The 20,322-nt window shown below is 48.1% G+C and overlaps 3 protein-coding genes across 9 annotated transcripts in view; 1 reads left to right on the top strand and 2 right to left on the bottom strand.

Annotated features, from left to right (window-relative positions):
* The window catches only part of angpt4 (angiopoietin 4), a 30,261-nt gene extending 28,618 nt beyond the window's left edge, over nt 1-1,643 (bottom strand). For both annotated transcript variants that reach the window (XM_086200358.1, XM_086200361.1), the window contains exon 1: nt 1,576-1,643. The gene's annotated coding sequence lies outside the window, so the exon portion shown is untranslated. The remainder of the gene's footprint in view (nt 1-1,575) is intronic.
* Nucleotides 1,644-2,400: 757 nt separating this feature from the next.
* Nucleotides 2,401-19,323, top strand: LOC147268627 (uncharacterized). Its single transcript, XM_086200530.1, has 15 exons — nt 2,401-2,542; nt 4,800-5,051; nt 6,063-6,365; nt 7,818-8,123; nt 8,778-8,873; nt 9,105-9,157; nt 9,659-9,884; nt 10,878-11,012; nt 11,894-12,184; nt 13,090-13,407; nt 14,013-14,312; nt 16,092-16,145; nt 16,774-16,866; nt 16,985-17,034; nt 17,761-19,323. The coding sequence occupies exons 2-15, from the start codon at nt 5,012-5,014 to the stop codon at nt 18,022-18,024; spliced, it is 2,529 nt and encodes an 842-aa protein (XP_086056656.1). The 5' UTR covers nt 2,401-2,542; nt 4,800-5,011; the 3' UTR covers nt 18,025-19,323.
* Nucleotides 18,390-20,322, bottom strand: part of cand2 (cullin-associated and neddylation-dissociated 2 (putative)) — a 37,094-nt gene continuing 35,161 nt past the window's right edge. For all 6 annotated transcript variants that reach the window (XM_086200354.1, XM_086200356.1, XM_086200352.1 and 3 more), the window contains one exon: nt 18,390-19,680. In XM_086200354.1, coding sequence (XP_086056480.1) covers nt 19,450-19,680 — 231 coding nt within the window. In that variant the 3' untranslated portion in view covers nt 18,390-19,449. The remainder of the gene's footprint in view (nt 19,681-20,322) is intronic.

Raw genomic sequence — 20,322 nt, 5'->3', positions numbered from 1 at the left:
AAGAGTTTGTACTTGAGGGAGGCTGAAGGGGATTTGAGGCTGCAGGAGCGACTGAAGCCCATCTCTGGAAAACAGGACCATGTGGCGCTGCTCATTGAAGACAATAGTATGAGGGGGTATAGTGGGACTTGTCCTTGAAGCTCAGTGGGGTCCCAACTGATTGTCTGAAACATAAAATACAGACCTCATTGTTTTTTTCTGCACCTCATGATCCGGTTTTATTAAATACAAATGTAGTTTCTCTCCAGTCGCAGGAACCAAAGTCCTCGTCGCGTGTGGAGGGAAGGAGAGGAGACAGGAATGCTTTCAGGGAGGGAGTGGAAAGGTATTCGCTCTGAGATTTCAAACACTTGGCACAAATGGAGGGAGATTCCCTGCCATTAGTGATGATCCTGTTTACACTCGGTTATCTGCCTCATTCTAAGTGAAACCTGATAAGAGCGACTGTGAAGATCAGCAAGGCCACGCAGCAAATTAAGGCTTTCGAGATTAAAGATGAGTCCACAGATGCTTGTCTGTGCTTCTCCAGCAACATTTCAGGTAAAAGCAGCAGGGATGAAGGTCGGCTTCGTTCTGAATGAGGTGCCGAGCATCTTCCCTTGTTCCGGGCCGGTCGGAGGCTCAGCTCAGACCTGCTGGTGGGCTCGTGTGTGTTTCACTGTTACAGAGTGGAATTCGCGGGCGGTCGCCCTGCAGCCTGGACTGACAGGCTTTTCAAATCCCTCCGTAAACACACTGCAGCTCCTCTTACTGCAGGGTCACACCAGCCCTCATCAATCAAACATCTCCAGCTGAGTCATTCTTTCGTAAAAATACGTTTGTGAATGTCCAACAGACCTTTGCTTTTTATCATCGTAGAATTTTTAACAGAAATCAGCATCAAACTCCGAGTGGTACCGTATTCACTGCCGGGTACTCATAAATAACTCACACCCACCGCACGTGAAACAGCGGTGAGCGCTCCATTTTAGAACTTGATATCGAGCGATTCACACAGCTTCATTCTAAGAGTTGCAGCCAACGGCACAAATCGATCACTCAGACGCTCCCCGACACACCAGCTTCTAGCTAGCTTGTCACGGGTCGAACCAGAACCTAAATCTGAATAATAGGATGCTGCACCAGCGGGAGACCAGGCTGCTCTTCATGGTTTTCACACCTGGGCACCAAAATGTTGGTCCAATTGAGTCAAAACTAAAACGACACGTGTGAAGTGATGTAAATCCACCACAGAACAACAACACAAGCATCACAGTGTTTGAGTTCATCGCCCAAGCAAAGACTTCAGCTTTCACTCAAATCACCCTGGTGAATGTTCCTCTCATCAGCAGGTCAGAAATAACCAATAAATCACCAAAAACCTCAGCCAGAGTCGTTCTACACACCAATCACCTCTCGCTTGTGTGCACGCCAGCGATAAGATCTGCACGAGAGACGCCGAACCGCATCAAATCTCTGTCTTATCTATGTTTTCTTTCGAGATTGGCTGGCAGTTCCAGCGCTCACAAGCACACTCAAACCATAAACACACGCCGCCATTGTCCCATGTTGCACTTGGAGCAGACTTTATCTGACCTTGAACCTGCAGCCGCAGCCAGAAACCGTTTTGTGAAACACGGCAGGTGTCTCCCCCCACAGCCGAGCTAACCAGAGACGGCCGTCAGAGGAAACCGCGGGTTACTGCTTGTGGCCTCTAACTGTAGGTTCGACATCATCACTGTCATCATCATCATCTGGTACTCTAACACGCTTGGATGCTGCTTTCAGGGCTAATTCTGTAACTACTGTCACCATGTCACTCTGAAACACTGATTTGCTCATTCGGGAAGCAGCAAAACGAGAAGTGGGTGAACGCATTGCAGAGGCAGTTCCTTACATCATTGTTGTCAACCTGTCGTTGTCTGTGCTGCTTCTCTGCTGTGGCCCAAAGGCAGTTTTGGCTGTTAAATTGCGCCGCACCACCTGACCCAGGAGTCACGGAGCGTGACGGGCGTGACAGCCCTGACAGGCGGGTCGGTTATGGACATATGATCTTCAGGCTTGGTTATTTACGGTATGACACCTGAATGCAACACACGAGATGAGGTTGTTTTCAGTCTTCAGCATTGTTTCTGGCAAAAAGTGCGTTTACAGTCGATAAGAAAAAATAACTAAACAATGAAGGACGTCAAACAGCATCAGGACGTCAAACAGCACCAGGACGTCAAACAGCATCAGGACGTCAAACAGCACCAGGACGTCAAACAGCACCAGGACGTCAAACAGCATCAGGACGTCAAACAGCACCAGGACGTCAAACAGCACCAGGACGTCAAACAGCATCAGGACGTCAAACAGCACCAGGACGTCAAACAGCACCAGGACGTCAAACAGCACCAGGACGTCAAACAGCACACGCAGGAAAATCAACGACGTGGAGGCGTTTCGTCATCGATTCAGAGAATGAGGAAGCAGCATGAATGACACGATGAGCTCCGTGAAGTCTCGTGTATGAATGATCCTGGAGTTAGAAGAGTCAGTTAGGAGGCGACACGCTGATATGGTGAGTGACGATCCACTGAGGAGGACTCTGCCTCTCAAGAACTCAAAAAGATGCAGGGGAAAAACATCTTTGTGAGCTCCAGACATGTTAGTGAGTCCATCCATCCATCATCCATCCATCCATCATCCATCCATCCATCCATCATCCATCCATCATCCATCCATCCATCATCCATCCATCATCCATCCATCCATCATCCATCCATCATCCATCCATCATCCATCCATCCATCATCCATCATCCATCCATCATCCATCCATCATCCATCCATCCATCATCCATCATCCATCCATCATCCCTCCATCATCCCTCCATCATCCATCCATCATCCATCCATCCATCATCCATCCATCCATCCATCATCCATCCATCCATCATCCATCCATCCATCCATCATCCATCCATCATCCATCCATCCATCAATCCATTCATCCATCCATCCATCCATCAATCATCCATCAATCCATCCATCATCCATCCATCCATCCATCCATCATCCATCCATCCATCAATCCATTCATCCATCCATCATCCATCCATCCATCAATCCATTCATCCATCCATCAATCCATCAATCCATCATCCATCCATCAATCCATCCATCATCCATCCATCCATCATCCATCCATCATCCATCATCCATCCATCCATCATCCATCCATTTTCTACCTCTTATCCTGTTAAGGGTCATGGGGGGTGGAGCCTATCCCAGCTGACATTAGGTGAGAGGCGGGGTTCACCCTGGACGGGTCACCAGTCCATCTCAGGGCCATCAGGAGCAGTTAGGGGTTCAGTACCTTGCTCAAGGACACTTGGACATGGTCACCAGGGGAAGTGGGGATCGAACCAGCAACCCTTCGGTTGCTAGACAGCCACTCTACCTCTGAGCCACGCCCCCCCATGAGTACTTGAAAGATAAAAATATTCATTTTGATAAAGTCTTGCTTTAAAGTTTCCTCAAACACTAGGAGAGACAGCTGCACCACCCAGCTCCAACCTGCTGACGTCAGAGAATGAACCGTGAGTGTCTCAGACGCAGGACGCACAAGAGCACAGAAACAAAACGAGAAGTGTGATGTGTTATTTCATCACCTCATCAACAGCTGGCGGTGTTGAGAATTCACTGAGTCACTTCCTGTTGGCATCAAATGGCTCAGTGATGCAATGCTCCAAAATACACCAACTGGTGGACGGAGGGGGCGTTGATTTATAATTTTTAACATTCAGAATGGAGCAGCGTAGAATGAGGCTTCATCGTCACTGCAGAGCACAGGTACTGTGCAATGAGGTTTTGTCATGGCTCTGTACGTCAATGCAATAAAAAAAACAGCAGGAAGAAAGTAAAGAGTATGGATACAAATATAAACAGCTACAAATGTAATTTTACGCATTGTGCAAATAGTGTGCCAATACAAGGGCTCATGGTAATCTGACGAGCGAACCCTGTCATGCAGCAGCAGCAGGTTTTGCGATGTGACAGTGTGTCAAGTGGAGGTTTTGCTGGATGTGTTCAGGGCAGCCGCGGCGCTGGGGAGGAAACCAATGTTCAGTCTGCTTGGGTGGGTGCGGAGGCTCTCACGGTTGAGGGATGGCAACGGTTCAAACCGGCGATGGCACGGATGTGTGGGGTCTTTGCAGATGCTGGTCACTTTCCTGAGTTCAAGCCCCTTGGGATCTTGTTCACAAGTGAGGGAAAGATGGATCGTGGGATCCACAGGTGGACTGGTGCGGCGTCTCCAGTGATGCAGATTCTGCACTGGTCTGTCGTGGTGAGGAGGGGGCTGAGCTAAAGGCAAAGCTCTCAGTTTAGCGGTCGCTCTACGTTCCCACCCTCACCTACGGTCAGGAGCACTGGATGATGACTGGAAGGATGAGATGGCGGGCACAAGCGGGAGGCTGGGCTCTCCCTCAGAGACAGGGTGCGACGCTCGGCCATCCAGGAGGAGCTCGGAGTAGAGACGCTGCTCCTCCACATTGAGAGGAGTCAGATGAGGGGGCTCGGGCATCTGGTGAGGATGCCTCCCAGACACCTCCCTGGGGAGCTGTTCAGGGCATCGGGGAAGACCCAGGTCTCACTGGAGAGTCCTGGGAATGCCTCAGGATCTCCTGTGAGGAGCTGGATTAAGTACCCGGGGAGCGGGAAATCTGGGTCTCTCTGCTAAGGCTGCTGGCCCCGCAACCTGACCCCGGATAAGTGGAAGAAAATGAATGAATGGATGGATGGATTTCTAATTTCCTGACTGTTATTTTCCACCAGACAGCATTGTGTTGGTGACAGGAACTTCCCACTTTGCTGTTCTACAAAGCGAATGAGGAAGGAATTAAAACGAGCACTGACAAAGGGAAGGCAGCAGCAAAGACACGGGTGGGGAAGATTTGAGTTACCAGCAAACGAGACTGGAGACAAACTGATGAGAGGACCGAGTTCCTGAGCGAGGAGGAGAGATCCGGGAGTCTGAAAGCACCGTGATGAGGATGTTTCTTCTGCTGGTCGCAGCTCTGATGGCAGGTAAGAGACCACTAACACCTGCAAGTCGATTCTCTAGATGTTGATACGAGTCTGAAGACATCAACCAGTATCAGCTCTGCTTTATTGATCTGAATCCAAATTGATTCCCATCAATGCTCAGTGTGGTACAAACCCCACCTACAACCTATTCCTGCATTTGCTGCCTCGTTTTGAAGATGTCGTTGTGGGTAAAAGGTTTGCCCGTGACGTCAGAACAGGTTAGACAAGACAGAAGTGCAGCTTGTCTTCTCACCTTCCACAGAGCGACGCGGCAAAGCGACGCGGCAAAGGTGAAGGACTTCTTATTTTATCAGTGCCGACTTGACTCTCACCTACACAACTGCAATAGCACAGGGTGCCACACGCAGGTCACGTGACCCTACGGCCTCACGAATGCGCTGGAACTCTAGTTTTGGTTTTTTGACTGTTGTGGCTGATGGTGTCCTTCTTTCTTCTGGTCCTGTTTTTTTCTCGTCCCGTATGTTGTTGACACGTTATCTGTCTGTGGATTTCTTTCCTTTTCATGCCTCTGGTATCCTGGACGTCTCCTGATGTGTGAACAAAGCAGTTTGATTGATTGGTTAAAAAAATGGTTTGCAATGAGAAACTGCCAGGGAAAAAAAGCCGCTAGTGTTGTGACAGTGTTGAGAGATTCCTCCCAGCCTGGAGAGTGAAGAGGAACTTGAACATGAAATCTCCCACTTCACAACTCTCAAGTGCATCGTCCGAAAAACTCCCGGGCTGTCATCTACGGGGTTGACGTGACCAGCTGGCGCACTCAGCTGAAGTCCCGCCTCCCTGCTCATTGATTGGCCGGACAAACCTGCCAGATGTTGACGCGGTATTCAACGTAGCTTCTGGCTGATGCGCGAGGGGACAGGTGGTTACTGGGCGACTGAAACCTGATGAACCGTGAACATCAGCTTCTCTGACAGCGCGGATGTTCTTTTGGAAACTGCTCTGAGGTTGTTTCATTGTCTCCTCATATTCTTGTTCTGTTGCGACCTGCAGGCCACCAGGTCTCGTCAGAACTGAAGGCATGTGAAGGAAACTGGCTGGAATTCACATTCAGATCCCCTAAAGGGCATAAACAAGCACAACCCGTCAAGTTGGTCACTCCCAGAGGAAAGGAGCTTCCAATTAATAGAAAAGATGAATGGATCCAAAACAAGAACATTTTCTTGTATCATGACACAAGGAACAAGTATCTCAAGGTGGCCATCAAACCACTGCAGAAGGACGACGCCGGCACGTACTCCTGTCTATTCTACGGGTCGACGTCCCCTAAAATGGTGGAGGAGGAACTGGAGATGGGTGAGAGATGCTGGATCAGCCTTACACCACTACATGCACATGCGCCACACTCCTCTCCTCCAGCTCACGCCGACTGAGCGCGGTGTAAGCATCCAGCTCACAAACACAGAAATAACACATAATCACTCAAAAAATACGCCGAGGATCGGAAACGCAGTTGTGTCCAATAACAGAGAAAATAGAAGCTCCTCGATGCGTTGACGTCCTCACACAACTTTCAGAAACCCGGGGGAGGCTTGACGCTGCTGGCGACATCCACCGTGACGACGAAATTTAAATGTGTTTGACATTGACATGACATCAGTGTTAAGGGGGTTTTGTGTGGATGAGACGATGGCGCACTTCTTCTGTTTGTTAATAGAATAAATAAAATGAGCCTCATCGTGAAATCTTCTCATGTACAAATGTTTCCCATCCAGCTCTCGAACCAGAAACACCACCCAACGTGAGCCCAGCTGCCCCCCCACGCTGGTTTAGGTTAGCGTGAGTTCACACACGGATCAGTTATTGAAGGAACCCCGACAGCAACACTTCACTTCAGCCAGGTGTTGCATGAACAGCTGATATCAAAGCCTCAATGCAGGTTACAATTCTACAAATTCCATTTGGCAGACGGTTTTGTCCAAAGCGACGTACAACAAAGAATTCAGACTGGAGAGGAAAACCTCAGGAAGTAGACAAGGTGCCTCAAGTTTGATTGGCTGCAGGTGCTGCCATCTGGTGGCAGAAGAAGGGACAGGTTTTTCTTTCTTATTATAATTTACCATGACCAATAATGCCAACATCAACAATATCTGTCAAAAGTTAGCATTGTCAGTGCTGAGTGTTCACAAAGAGCCGGTCTGAGAGCTCCTGACCCGTTTTTCTGAGCTTTGAATTTGATTGGAGCTGCCGCTGGAAGCCAGTGAGGAGACGTCCACAGCGAGTTGAAGACCAGACGAGCTGCTGCCTCTGGATCGTCTGCAGCGGTTTAAACGTACGCAGGGAGGCCTGCTAGGAGAGAGCGGCAGTCGTCGATGAGCTGTGTGGCTCGTTGTGTCAGGTCGGTCCGATCCTCCTGGTGCTGCAGAGGCCACATCGACAAGACCTTACAGGTCAGCTGGTCATCGATCACGACACCCAGATTTCTAGCAGAGTTTGTGGGCACGAGGTGATGTGAATCACGCAGAACGCTGATCTGTGGCTGAACACAGGGACACGCTGGGAAGGCAATGAGCTCAGTTTGGGACAGATTTAGTGAAGGTGGCGTTCCTTCATCCATGAGGAGACATCAGCCGGACACTCTGGTATCTGAGCTGAGACAGACTTCAGGTGGAGGAGACAGGAAGAGACAGCATAGCAGCAGGAGGAGAAGCCATGTGAGCTGATGACAGCACCGAGCGCCATGGAAATGCATCATGACAAGAAAGAGGAATTCAGTGTACTAAGGGATGTTCTTCTGTGTGTTTGCAGAGGACGATGACGACTGCCAGAAACCTGCCACTCAACTCGCCAACAAAGCAGCGATAACCAACATCACGTGCAATTATCCAAACAAATACCACAAGATGTCTATGTTTGTCTGCAAAGACAGCGGTTTCCTCTGTGAGAAGGTTTCATCGGCAAAATCCAAGTCTAGTGGGGCGTTTGGCGTCAAGGACGGCGGCTTCACCGTGTCCCTCGGTCACGTCACCTCAGCGCATGACGGCATCTACTGGTGCGGCGTGAGAACAGGTCGAGTAAGAACTGCAGTCAGACAAATAACCCTGAAGGTTGAAGGTGAGTCGCCCAAAAACGCAGTTGAAGTAGTTCTTTACATTTTGTTTTATCTGATTTCATTTTACCTGAATCTTATTTGTATATATTTTATATATTATTTATATTCATACTGTATTTTATGTATATATTATATATATATATACACATATATATACATACATATATATATATATATATATACATATATATACACATATATATACACATATATATACATATATATATACATATATATATACATATATATACACATATATATGTATATATATGTGTATATATATGTATATATATGTATATATATATATTTATGTATATATATATGTGTATATATATATATGTATATATATATATATATATGTATATATTTATGTATGTATATCCTTTATTTTGAAAGTGTATTATCTTATTTTGCAACTGGACGTTCCATTTCCTTGAGGGAGGCATCCTAAAGGGATCAATGAGGAGAAGTCTAAGTCTGATATTTGTAGTTATGGGCAGGAAGTGAAATTTGTTTTTATTTGTGATTTTTGCAAAAAACAATCACACTAAAAAAAGTTAGGCAGACACGCAAAGTTTCAGTCTCGTTTAAAATCGTGACAAAGACGTTCCTGAAGTCCAGTGACGTCCTCAGTCTACTCACGCTTGGTTTTGCAGACGGGCGCCAGAGACCTGCTGGAGTCACGGTGGCCATCGTCTCCGCTGTGCTGCTGCTGCTGCTGCTGCTGCTGGTTTTGGTCCTCATCTACAAACGTATGATGAGGTTTCTTCACCAGTTTGTTCAACAGGAAACACACACACACACACACACACGCATGCAAACTGGTTTGTCTCTGGGAGGAAGTGATGACATACAAGGGAATGCATGAATGGCGTGAGGTTCAGTGTTGGGACGATTTACAAAATTCAAACATCACATTAAAACAACTGACCTCATTTGATTCTGTCTTTTTCTGTGTGACGTTTTTCATTTGACTTTTACAGGAATTGCGAGGTCCAGAAACAAAGGAGAAGAAGACGTGCAGAACACCTTGGAGGTTCGTGCACGGCTCTGTGGTTCGGAGGGAGGGCGTCGCTGCTGTGTGCTGGGCGCCCAGACAAACCGCACCAGTGGTTGAACCACACCAAGTTTCCTCCTGAATTGTGAAAGTGCTTTAAGTCTCATGCCACACATTCCTGATGATGTGGGGGGGGTCCAGCAACCAACCTGGCAAACCTGAGAGGAACGCAGCAGAGCCGGGGAGGGGGGGTGACTGGGTCCAGGGGCTGAGATGCACAGGGCTGCAGGTCAGGAGGGAACAACATCCCCTGTCAGGTTGCAAAACTGGAGTGAGTTTTTAAGTGGAACGTGCTCTTTTAGCTGATGGCCCCTTTACACGTCAGGAGCCAGCCGGCGGACGGCAGCACGCGGGGGTCAAGTCAGTGGCGTTTGCTCCGTGTCTTCAGCGTTTAGCATCATTTCCTGGATGCAAGTTCCACCGTCTGGGTTTGTTCAAGCAAGTCGAGTCACTGTTCCTGTCTTTTCTGTGCTCTGACAGGATCATCACTACGATGAGATACAAGAGCGCCCCCAGAAGCCCGACTCAGGAACTGCAATCCAAACCATTTATGCCACTGCTGTGCTTCCCGCCAGCCCCTTGGCCTTCACGCCTCCCTCCTTCCCACAGAACAGCTCGTCTGACCTCGACCACATGTACTACACAGTGAACGCTGAGCAGCACGTGCAGTACGAACCCCCCCACGCAGGAGCGCCTCCCGCACACTGACCCTTGGAGCCTCTCATCACCACCTTTGTTGCATTTGTGTCACGTGACTGATGCGTTACTGCGTCAGTCCTGCTTTCACTGGATTTGAAGCTCACAGCCTGAATTCCCCTGGAAACCCAGGTACATCCTGTGCAGGACGTCAATGTCCCAATCAGTCTGAGGTTTTGATCAGTTCAGGGCCCCCAGTGGGGGGTCACTCTGAGAGGTGTTCCCAGGACTGGGTACCCTAACTCATGTCCCAATAAGAAGGTAGAATGCAGTACTCACTATGTGCAGCTTGTTATGCAACATGCAGTTGTAACAATTTAAAAGGTACAATTTGTAATCCTCTCGACTAGCTGGCACCTCATATTTTACAGTCCAGCTCAGTAGGGGGCAGCACCGAGAACTACAGTGAAAAACAAGGACACGCTAACTTCATTAGCCTTCACTTTTTTCCTTTTATCAGGAGCAGACAGACTGCGTTGAAACCTCCCTTCCTGTCACTACATTTCTAGTTATGTTCCTTCACAAAAATACTTTCAGTTCATCTTTGCCGTGTTGATCCAAACTATTCTGTTGTAAGCATTCAAAGAGCAAATCAGCGGTAGCAAAGACAGACTAGACCAAAAAATGGTAAACAGAAATTCTCCGTCATCATTTGTCAGCTCAGCCACCAAATCAACGTCTCTCCCACACTTTCACTGTTGTGACATCCGGCATGACACGACTTCCTCCTGGCTGATGTCATCAATGACATCTCCTCTCATCTCTCCACTTCCAGGAAAGTAACTTTTATGTGATTATGTTCTGATTTTCGAATGTTGAGTATTCTCACAGCTACACGTCTGAAAACCGCTGCGTGTTTGCTGATGAAAATGCGACTTCGCGCTGTATGTCGAGTGAGAGCGATGACATCATATAACACAGATGAATGAGCGAGACAGAAAGAGAGAGAGAGGAAGGGGCAGGGCCCTTTTGAGTAAACTCTCAAGGCCAGCAGAGACGTGAGCGTGCAGACGGAGCAGACCAGCCAGATCCTCAGAAACAGGACCTGACACCCTGAACCGCTTCAGCTGCCTGACGGAGGAATTCTTCACCGGAATGAAGAGCTTCCTCCCACTCATCCTCCTCTCACTCATCACAGGTACCAAAATGGATGCTGAGAGATTTTGCAGATGCGACTGTTGTCTGTTGAAGGTCAGCACACGTACCTGAGTAGCTCAGGTACGTGTGCTGACAAAATATCACATCACTTCCAACCGGAGAGAAGGGAGACGGTTGTGTGAATGGTAAAAAGACGCCTGGCTCCTGTGGAGTGAAAGAGGAGGCCAAGAATTGAAAGTTGCTCTTAACTGACTACATCCTGCACCTGAAATGTTCTTTCACTTCCTCTTTCCCTTTTGGGCCGCCGCCGTTCTCTGATATTTAAAACCCTGGCACCTGTTCTCCACTGGAGCGCCGCGTCCACGCAGCCTAACGCTTGTGTGCTGCAGAAGGCAGGAGCTCCAGCCAGGTTTGGTAGCCGTCTGCTTAGAGATGCCCGACTTGTACGATGCAGGTTCTCCTACCAAATCCACCCAGTATGATTGTGGTGAGAACAGAAAGTTCTACAACACTGAAGGAACCTATCGTCTGCAAGTAGTTTTCAAACTACACTCCGTTTTCTTACTGCATAAAAATGAGTGCCATGATGTCACTTTATAATTATGTGAATAAATGCCATTTTTTGCTGAACGATGTCAATCATTCCCTCTGGGGGGGGGGGGGGGGGTCCTGTTCAGGTTTCAACCCACACGTATGAACGAGACAAACAGCGACACCACTGTAACACAACATGGTGTTGGTCAGTGGGCGGTGCTTGTTGTGTCCATTAGAGCTACCCTCCTCAACACTGACATCATAATACAGGAAACACCTGGCTACTCCTCTGCTCCTCCTCCTCCAGTCCACACCGCTGGTGATGCATGAGCATCTCGGTGGTTGATTCAGGAACTGACACGCCTCTGTTCTCTGTCTGATCTTCAGGTGGTGAGGCTGCGACGGACACGAAGAGATGCCTTGACAGACGGCTGGAGCTCGTTTGTAAATATCCTGGCAGAATCAAGAAAAATCTGCATGTTTGTGTTGTTGCTCCCAAAGCTGATTGTTGTGTCCAGGGTTCATGCACATGGGCAAGCAGGTTTAAACTGAAGCGTGATATGGATGCGGGTGGGGGGGTCAGAGTGCACGGCCAGGAACTTGAACGAACAGACGGAGGGAAACACCAGTGTGGATTTGACAGCAGCGACCTTGGATCACCTGTGACGCGAGAATTGGGTAACACATTTCATTTTCATTTTAAAAACCAGGTGTATTCATTCATCTTCAGTCTGAGTGTGACAGACATCATCAGTCTCTTCATATTTGGCACAAATGTTCGCTTGGAGTCAACCACGAACGGGTTGTCATCCAGGAGTGGAGGGCCTCACGCTGGCAGCATCTGCTTGTGCTTTCATGGTAGTTCCCCTCCAGCCCTGGAGGTGGTGGTGTGTTTTTTGACTTCCCGACCTTGACTCGGGTCAGGGTCATTTGGGCCATGCAGGGTGGACCTGTGGTTGATCAATCCATACATCATCCATCCATCCATCCATCCCTCCATCCATCCATCCATCATCCCTCCATCCCTCCATGTTCTCCCTCTCCTCCTGTTGAGGGTGGTGGGGGTGGAGCCTATCCCAGCAGCCTTCCCCCTGGACAGGTCACCAGTCCATGGCAGGGCCAACACATAGAGACAGACAACCATTGGCTCTCCCAGCCACGCCTACGGTCAATTTAGAGTCTGGATTAACCTGGTCCCTCTTGATGTCTTTGGACTGTGGAGGAAGCTGGAGTACCAGAGAGAACCCAGCAGGAACAGGGAGAACATGGAGACTCACCCAGAAAGACCCCGTGCTGCAGCCGGGGCTCCACCCACAACCTTCTTGCTGGGGGGCCACAGGGAGGACCTCTGCTCCACCCACAACCTTCTTGATGGGGGCCACAGGGAGGACCTCTGCTCCACCGGGATGCTCAGAACGGTGCCATTTAAGGCCAAACATGGGCTGTGAGAGAACTGCTGTCAATCACATTGTTGATCTTCAGGGGAGATCAAATGATTCCGAAGGAAATCAGCAGATTTTAAAGCAACAGAACAGGAAGTTACTGAACACGTTTTCCATGATTCGCTTCTCTATCATTTGCAGAGGTCAACAGCTGCCAGACGCCAGGTACACAAACTGGGTACAAATCATCTCAACCCGCCGTCACCTGTGACCATCCTGAAGACTCCACGTCCTCAGTTTGGGTTCACTGCAAAGACAAAGGTGTCCTCTGTGAGGGCTTTGTGCCAACAAAATCACCATCGTCGTCAGTCGTCCTCGTCCTCTCAGAGACCAGCACCAGCATCGCCGTCTCCATCAGCAACATCAGAAGGGAGCTTGAGAGATCCTACGACTGTCAAATGAAATCAGAAGACGCGAAAACACGAAGTGGACTCAAACCAATCAAAGTGACGGTGGAAGGTGAGGGAATGTGCCTGCCCGCGTGCTGATGTGTGGTGAAACTGGTTTCAGGTTGTTTACCTGACAGACGTTCAACCTGGATTCTGGACTTAATTTCATAGCGGTGACAGGAAGAGGAGGAGTCAGCGTCACCCCCTTCACTTAGGGAGCGTCAATCAATGAGTGCATCGTGAAAACCTGCACTCACAAGTAGAAAAAATATGATTTGAAATGTGAATCTGATCGTATTATGAATGCTTTTCCAGAAACGTCCATGTCATGTGACCTCATGATTTCAAATCAGTACCAGATATTAGTGCACCTCTTTGGTTGCATTTTACAGCCTCCTGTTTTCTAAATGAATATTTGTGGATAAAATTGAACCTTTTGAATTATTTTTATCTGAAGAAGAGTAAAGTCATACATTTTTATTCATATACTCACGTAAAATAAGTCAACGACGAGAACAAGTGAAGCCGGCGAGGTCTCATGTAGGATTTCTTTCTCGTTCTGGCTTTGTGTGAGAACAAATGGACAGGAACCAAAGAGGAACAGGAGGCCTGATGGTCGGTGTCACTCACCTCTGTTCACGTGCGGTTTCACGTCCGTGTCTTTCTAATCCACAGGCATCCTCGTCTTAAGACGATCCCCAACTGCTGGGAAACCCTTCACATACTGGTGTTCCTCCAAGTCCAGCACTTCAAACAAATCCATCTGTAAGGGAGAGGATCCCCTGACATGTGAGGACGTTGTGAGCACAACAGGGACCAGGAACGACAGATTTTCAGTCACTGAGGATAAACTGCAGAAAAATATCACTGTAACTGTGAGTGAGATCAAGGCTGCTGACGCTGGGACGTACTGGTGCAGAGGAAAAACCAGTGACAAGACTACCATGTACTTCCAGAGTTTCCTGATGACTGTCGGTACGTGGTTCTTTTATTGTGCCGGACCCTGGTTCAGCTTGTAGGAGGCTAACTGGTGGACCGTTAGCTTGACAGGAGGAGTAAATGACTGCTTCTCTCAGATTTGAACCAGTTCTACGTGATCCGACCGCAAAAGAACCGGCTCTTGGCCACAAAAACTGAGCACCACCACGTCTTTACTGGACTACACACCTCCTCCCTGATATGATCACTTCCTGTTGGACTACAAACACACCTCATCCTTGACGTGATCACTTCCTGTTGGACTACAAACACACCTCATCCTTGACGTGATCACTTCCTGTTGGACTACAAACACACCTCATCCTTGACGTGATCACTTCCTGTTGGACTACAAACACACCTCATCCTTGACGTGATCACTTCCTGTTGGACTACAAACACACCTCATCCTTGACGTGCTCACTTCCTGTTGGACTACAAACACACTTCATCCTTGACGTGCTGACTTCCTGTTGGACTACAAACACACCTCATCCTTGACGTGCTCACTTCCTGTTGGACTACAAACACACTTCATCCTTGACGTGCTGACTTCCTGTTGGACTACAAACACACCTCATCCTTGACGTGCTGACTTCCTGTTGGACTACAAACACACCTCATCCTTGACGTGCTGACTTCCTGTTGGACTACAAACACACTTCATCCTTGACGTGCTGACTTCCTATTGGACTACAAACACACTTCATCCTTGACGTGCTCACTTCCTGTTGGACTACAAACACACTTCATCCTTGACGTGCTGACTTCCTGTTGGACTACAAACACACTTCATCCTTGACGTGCTGACTTCCTATTGGACTACAAACACACTTCATCCTTGACGTGCTGACTTCCTATTGGACTACAAACACACTTCATCCTTGACGTGCTGACTTCCTGTTGGACTACAAACACACCTCATCCTTGACGTGCTCACTTCCTGTTGGACTACAAACACACTTCATCCTTGACGTGCTCACTTCCTGTTGGACTACAAACACACCTCATCCTTGACGTGCTCACTTCCTGTTGGACTACAAACACACTTCATCCTTGACGTGCTCACTTCCTGTTGGACTACAAACACACTTCATCCTTGACGTGCTCACTTCCTGTTGGACTACAAACACACTTCATCCTTGACGTGCTGACTTCCTGTTGGACTACAAACACACCTCATCCTTGACGTGCTCACTTCCTGTTGGACTACAAACACACTTCATCCTTGACGTGCTGACTTCCTGTTGGACTACAAACACACCTCATCCTTGACGTGCTCACTTCCTGTTGGACTACAAACACACTTCATCCTTGACGTGCTCACTTCCTGTTGGACTACAAACACACTTCATCCTTGACGTGCTCACTTCCTGTTGGACTACAAACACACTTCATCCTTGACGTGCTGACTTCCTGTTGGACTACAAACACACCTTATCCTTGACGTGCTGACTTCCTGTTGGACTACAAACACACTTCATCCTTGACGTGCTGACTTCCTGTTGGACTACAAACACACCTCATCCTTGACGTGCTGACTTCCTGTTGGACTACAAACACACCTCATCCTTGACGTGCTCACTTCCTGTTGGACTACAAACACACCTCATCCCTGACGTGCTGACTTCCTGTTGGACTACAAACACACCTCATCCTTGACGTGCTCACTTCCTGTTGGACTACAAAAACACCTTTTGATGGCTCTACTGTTTTGAGTCATTTCCTTCATCTTTTGTTCCTGTTTTTAACCTGAACTTGTTCACTGTCCCCCAGCTTCACCTCCCACACCACCAGGCCCGTCACCGTCTGGATCTACCGAGACTCTTGGTGAGAAGACGCATCTGAAGCCTTGATCTTGTGCAGAGACGAGACGTTCACTTTACAGAAACATTCAAAATTGGATTCTCGTGTGAAGTTAGCGTTAAACCCTTCGACACAGACAGCCGTGAATGCTAATGTCGGGCGCCGGGTCTCGCTGATGCGTCTTCAGGCTGTCCAGGTTAGTCAGGTAGCAGAACTCAGCTCTCAAGGAGCTGCTGGTGTCAAACGGCAGTGGAGGAGTTGAGTAAGTAACTGACCTCCAGTTCATGGAAAGTAAACCTTAGTTCAACATGTGTGAGGGTGACACAATGAGAAATGTTCAATGAATGAAAAATACGATTATATTCTTTTTGAAGAGTGTTTGGTCTCTAACAATATTGTGTGAACCTGCCATGAGAGCAAGATCATCCCGCGTGAATGAGTCCTTTTTGAAGCTACTTTGATTCTATCGGAGTGCTCTGGCCTCCGGGCGTCCAGGTGACACCTCACAAAGCACCTTCAGTGTCTGCGTGCGTCACCTGCATCGCTGCCTGGACCCTGACTCACGGGGACACAACTTCAGAGCTTTACCGTATGAGTTAGACCCAAGGACCCAGGAAGGAGGACTGATGGTCGTCTGCGGTTTGTCTCTCAGGTGGATCTCAGGTACAAAGACCTGCCATCTTCGCCGGTGTGCTGCTGCTGCTGCTGCTGCTGGTTGTGCTTCTCCTGGCGTTCATCTGCAGACGTGAGAAGTTTCATGTTCAAAACATACAAAAACAACATCATGTACCGTGTCTCCTGTGGAAATGTTGTGTTTGGTTTTGTCTCCGGCGTCTCTGTTTCATCGTATTTTGTTCTCCCAGGATATTCACATTCAAAAAAGACAGCAACTGAAGCACAGACCAACCGACAGGTAGAGTACACCTCTAAATTTGGTGCCTCTTTATTCACATCGCAGGAAATGAGGCAAAGCCATCCCAGGTGTTAAAGTATGTGGGTTTAAAATGTGACACACAACTCCTGCAACTCTGGTTTCACAGGACCAATAATCCTTGATTTGTGGAACTCTGGGTAGCAGTTAATATTGTTTTGCAGTTTAGAAAACTATTTTATTGTTATTCACAACAAACAAATGCATCAAATCCCTGCGCCCAGTCAGGAAGGTAGTTCCGACTGTCTGACTCATCTTCAAACTCCGATGTCTCCTCATCCTGAATCGTAATTTCATAGTTAGTGTTTAACTCGACCTTCGTTACGTTCATGCAAGCAACGACGGTTTTGGATGCAAGTCTTTTTGGTGATTCTTGACGGAGCTACGCTAACACTTCCCATCCACTACCATTCATTGAGCTAAGCTAACTAGCCTGGGTCTCAGTTCCCTAATGCAGCACAGAGGAGGCCCCTGTTTTTGTCTGGCTCTGGGGACGATGGACAGTAAGAGGCTTCAATAAAAGTCGGTTAGTTCCTTGAAGGTTGTGAGGTCTAGTTAATGTGACATAATGGCTGCCTGTAACCTTCTATCACTTCATTCTCAAAACCGCAGGGAGACGGTTTTCATTTCGACAATGAAAGGCAGATCAACATCAGGAGAAAATGTCAGAATAAAGACTAACTGAATGTTTTCCATTCTCCCTGGAAGTCGCATCTCTATGAGGAGCTGACCGAGCGCCTGCAGAGTCCAGACTCCATCCACACAGTTTATGCAACTGCCAGCCATCCCACAAACTCCTCTGACTTGCTGCACTACTCCACCATCACCTTTTCAAGCAGCGCTGATGGAGCCGGGGAGGAGCCGCCGAGGATCCGACCCAGCACCTCCTGCTGTGAGTACGCTGTCGTGAAGAAGAGCCTCCACAACTCAGCCCAGCCAACAAGCCCCAGCAGCTACGTGGCCCACATTTAGTTGAGATCCCGTCGCCATCCCTGGCAGAGGCCGTGACCTCGGCGCTCCAAGATCTGCTCCTGCTGGAGTATCGAGGTAGTGATGGTGACGAGTCCATCAACTTCAAAATACACATTCCCACCCTCACGTTATTCCAGCATCTGGGCTGCATGCTGGAATTCTGTTCTCCTTGTGTGTTCTCCTCGACTGGAGAAGCCAGCTCCATGCTTGTGAAGACGCTCCCGGCTGCAGAGCCGCAGCTCACCAGGTAAAGCACCTTTGTGACCACCATCATCCACAACTGCAGCAGTTGGTTTAATCGCTTGTTGACATTCTGGATGTGCTGAAGCAGCTTTGTGATCACTCCTCCACCCACCCTCCACCCACCCTCCACCCACCCAGTTTGGTGAATTTCAGCCTCAGAGACTTTTCATACTTGAACCACCTTGAGGGGCATTAAGAGAGCGCCCTCCCCTCCAGGGTGACATCACCAGATCCAGTTCCACCTCAAAATGAAACTCAAGTTCTTTCAGTTCAAGTTCATCCCTCTCTGAGTCACCCTGCTGACAGATGGACCAGTAAAAATGAGTCTGTTTTTTTCTTGTGATTTCAATTTTCTTTTTCTGGTATGTAAACTTTGCTTCACGTGTCAGTATTAAAAAGGATATTTTAGCTGTAATGTGTTCAGAATGTGATGTGGAGCAGAAGCTTTTCTAGAAGTCTGATGAAGAGGTGAGAGGCTACAAACCTCAAAGTCAACAATTCATTCTCTCCCAGACTTTAAACCTGAGGAGACGACGGAGCCCTGCAGGGGACACACGGACACAAGTCCACGTCCTGAGAGGTCGGACACTTTAACGTCTAATCCCTCACTTTAACAACACTATATTTTTGAACAAGTTACTGTTCTAATATTGTCATTTGTGACAAATTAAAACTGAGGGAACAACTGACCTGAAAAAAACATCAACTTTAAATAATCCGTTTTACGGCAACAAACAACTCAGTCTGTCAATTTACTGATTTTACATTTCAAAACAAATTAAATCTCTTGGCCATAAATCAATGAAACGGAGGGACCAACTTGTGAAACATCAATTACAAATAGACTCATATTTAAGCTGACAAACCAAAATGCTGGATTTTTCACGCTTCATCTGAAAACACATTTTCCTCGGCAGACGTCTGTGCCGATGTCATGTGACGTCGTCATGCTTGTGTGGTGTGACATCACATTCAATTCCTACCTGAGATAAAAACAGAAACAACAAACAGGTTCTAGGTAAGTCGCCATGTGTCGTCACAAAGTTTAATTTGGGTAAAATTCATCCTAGGAAGTTCAACGGTGAGTTGGAAGACTTCATTTTCAAACGTCAAAGTCGAGCATCACATTGAGGAACCGTGTCTGAACGTATCAAACAGAAGCGTCCGCTCGGAGGTGGCGGTCTAGCTGACATCCATGCTCTCTGCAGGTCCCAAGCCCCCTCCCTCCCCTCCCTGGACGCTCTGATAGATGGACGCCATGTCTGCGTTGGTTCTGATCTGGTTGGCAAAGTCTGCCATGCAGGGGCTCCTCTCCACTTCAGGGACGGCCAGCAGGGCGGCGACAGCGCGCATGGCTGAGCGCCGCAGCTCCTCCTGCTTCTCAAACTCCTGCTTCACCGAACCGGCCTTCACCTGCAGGGGGTAGGGGTGGGGGTGGGGGTCAAAACAGGCTCATTATCTCTCCCACAGACGTTATGAACGGATGGACACAGCGTGACGTCTCCTGCTGGTTTAACATCCTTTTTAGAGGCAGAAATAGCATGAATGGAGAAGAGTGTGCAGCACCATGTAGCCACACCTTAGAATATCCCTCACACAATGAGCACTTCGTCTACATGGGATATTAACTCCTAAAATAAACATCATGATGCAGCAAAGACGAGATAAAACCATCCAACCCCCAGACTGAATGGCTCCGCCCATCCTCCAGGTCCGCCATTATTACTTTAACTTCATTCATTATTCAGGTCTTCTTTTTCCCAGCTGTATGTTCAGGAATCCAGAAACACTTTGATTTAAGATGAACTTGATGAACTAGCACAACCAGCATAGATGAGCATGAGCCGCCACGGAAGGCTGAGAGAAACAGATTCATTTTAGGCTGTAGTTGAGAGCTTGTAAACTATTAATTCTGGGCACTTTAGCTGTTGTTAGCGATCAGACTCTGTTAGCTTGAAGCTAATCCTATGTGGCTGGCTCTGTCTGCATGCCCAAGTCACAAAGAAGTGAGAAAACATCTTTGGTATCTCTAAAGGTAGAATACACTTCGGACCT

This window comes from Aulostomus chinensis, chromosome 3, assembly GCF_037954235.1.
Source record: "Aulostomus chinensis isolate RoL2024-O1b breed Wild chromosome 3, RoL_Achi_v1.0, whole genome shotgun sequence".
Lineage (NCBI taxonomy): Eukaryota > Metazoa > Chordata > Actinopteri > Syngnathiformes > Aulostomidae > Aulostomus > Aulostomus chinensis.
This window is presented reverse-complemented; position numbering and strand designations above follow the sequence as displayed.

What these genes read in the sequence shown, in the direction of transcription:
- LOC147268627 (XM_086200530.1), top strand. Translation starts at nt 5,012, where the DNA reads ATGAGGATGTTTCTTCTGCTGGTCGCAGCTCTGATGGCAG. An exon ending in GGTCGCAGCTCTGATGGCAG is followed by an intron (nt 5,052 to 6,062) that starts GTAAGAGACCAC and finishes TGCGACCTGCAG; the next exon opens with GCCACCAGGTCTCGTCAGAA. An exon ending in TGGATCTACCGAGACTCTTG is followed by an intron (nt 16,146 to 16,773) that starts GTGAGAAGACGC and finishes TTTGTCTCTCAG; the next exon opens with GTGGATCTCAGGTACAAAGA.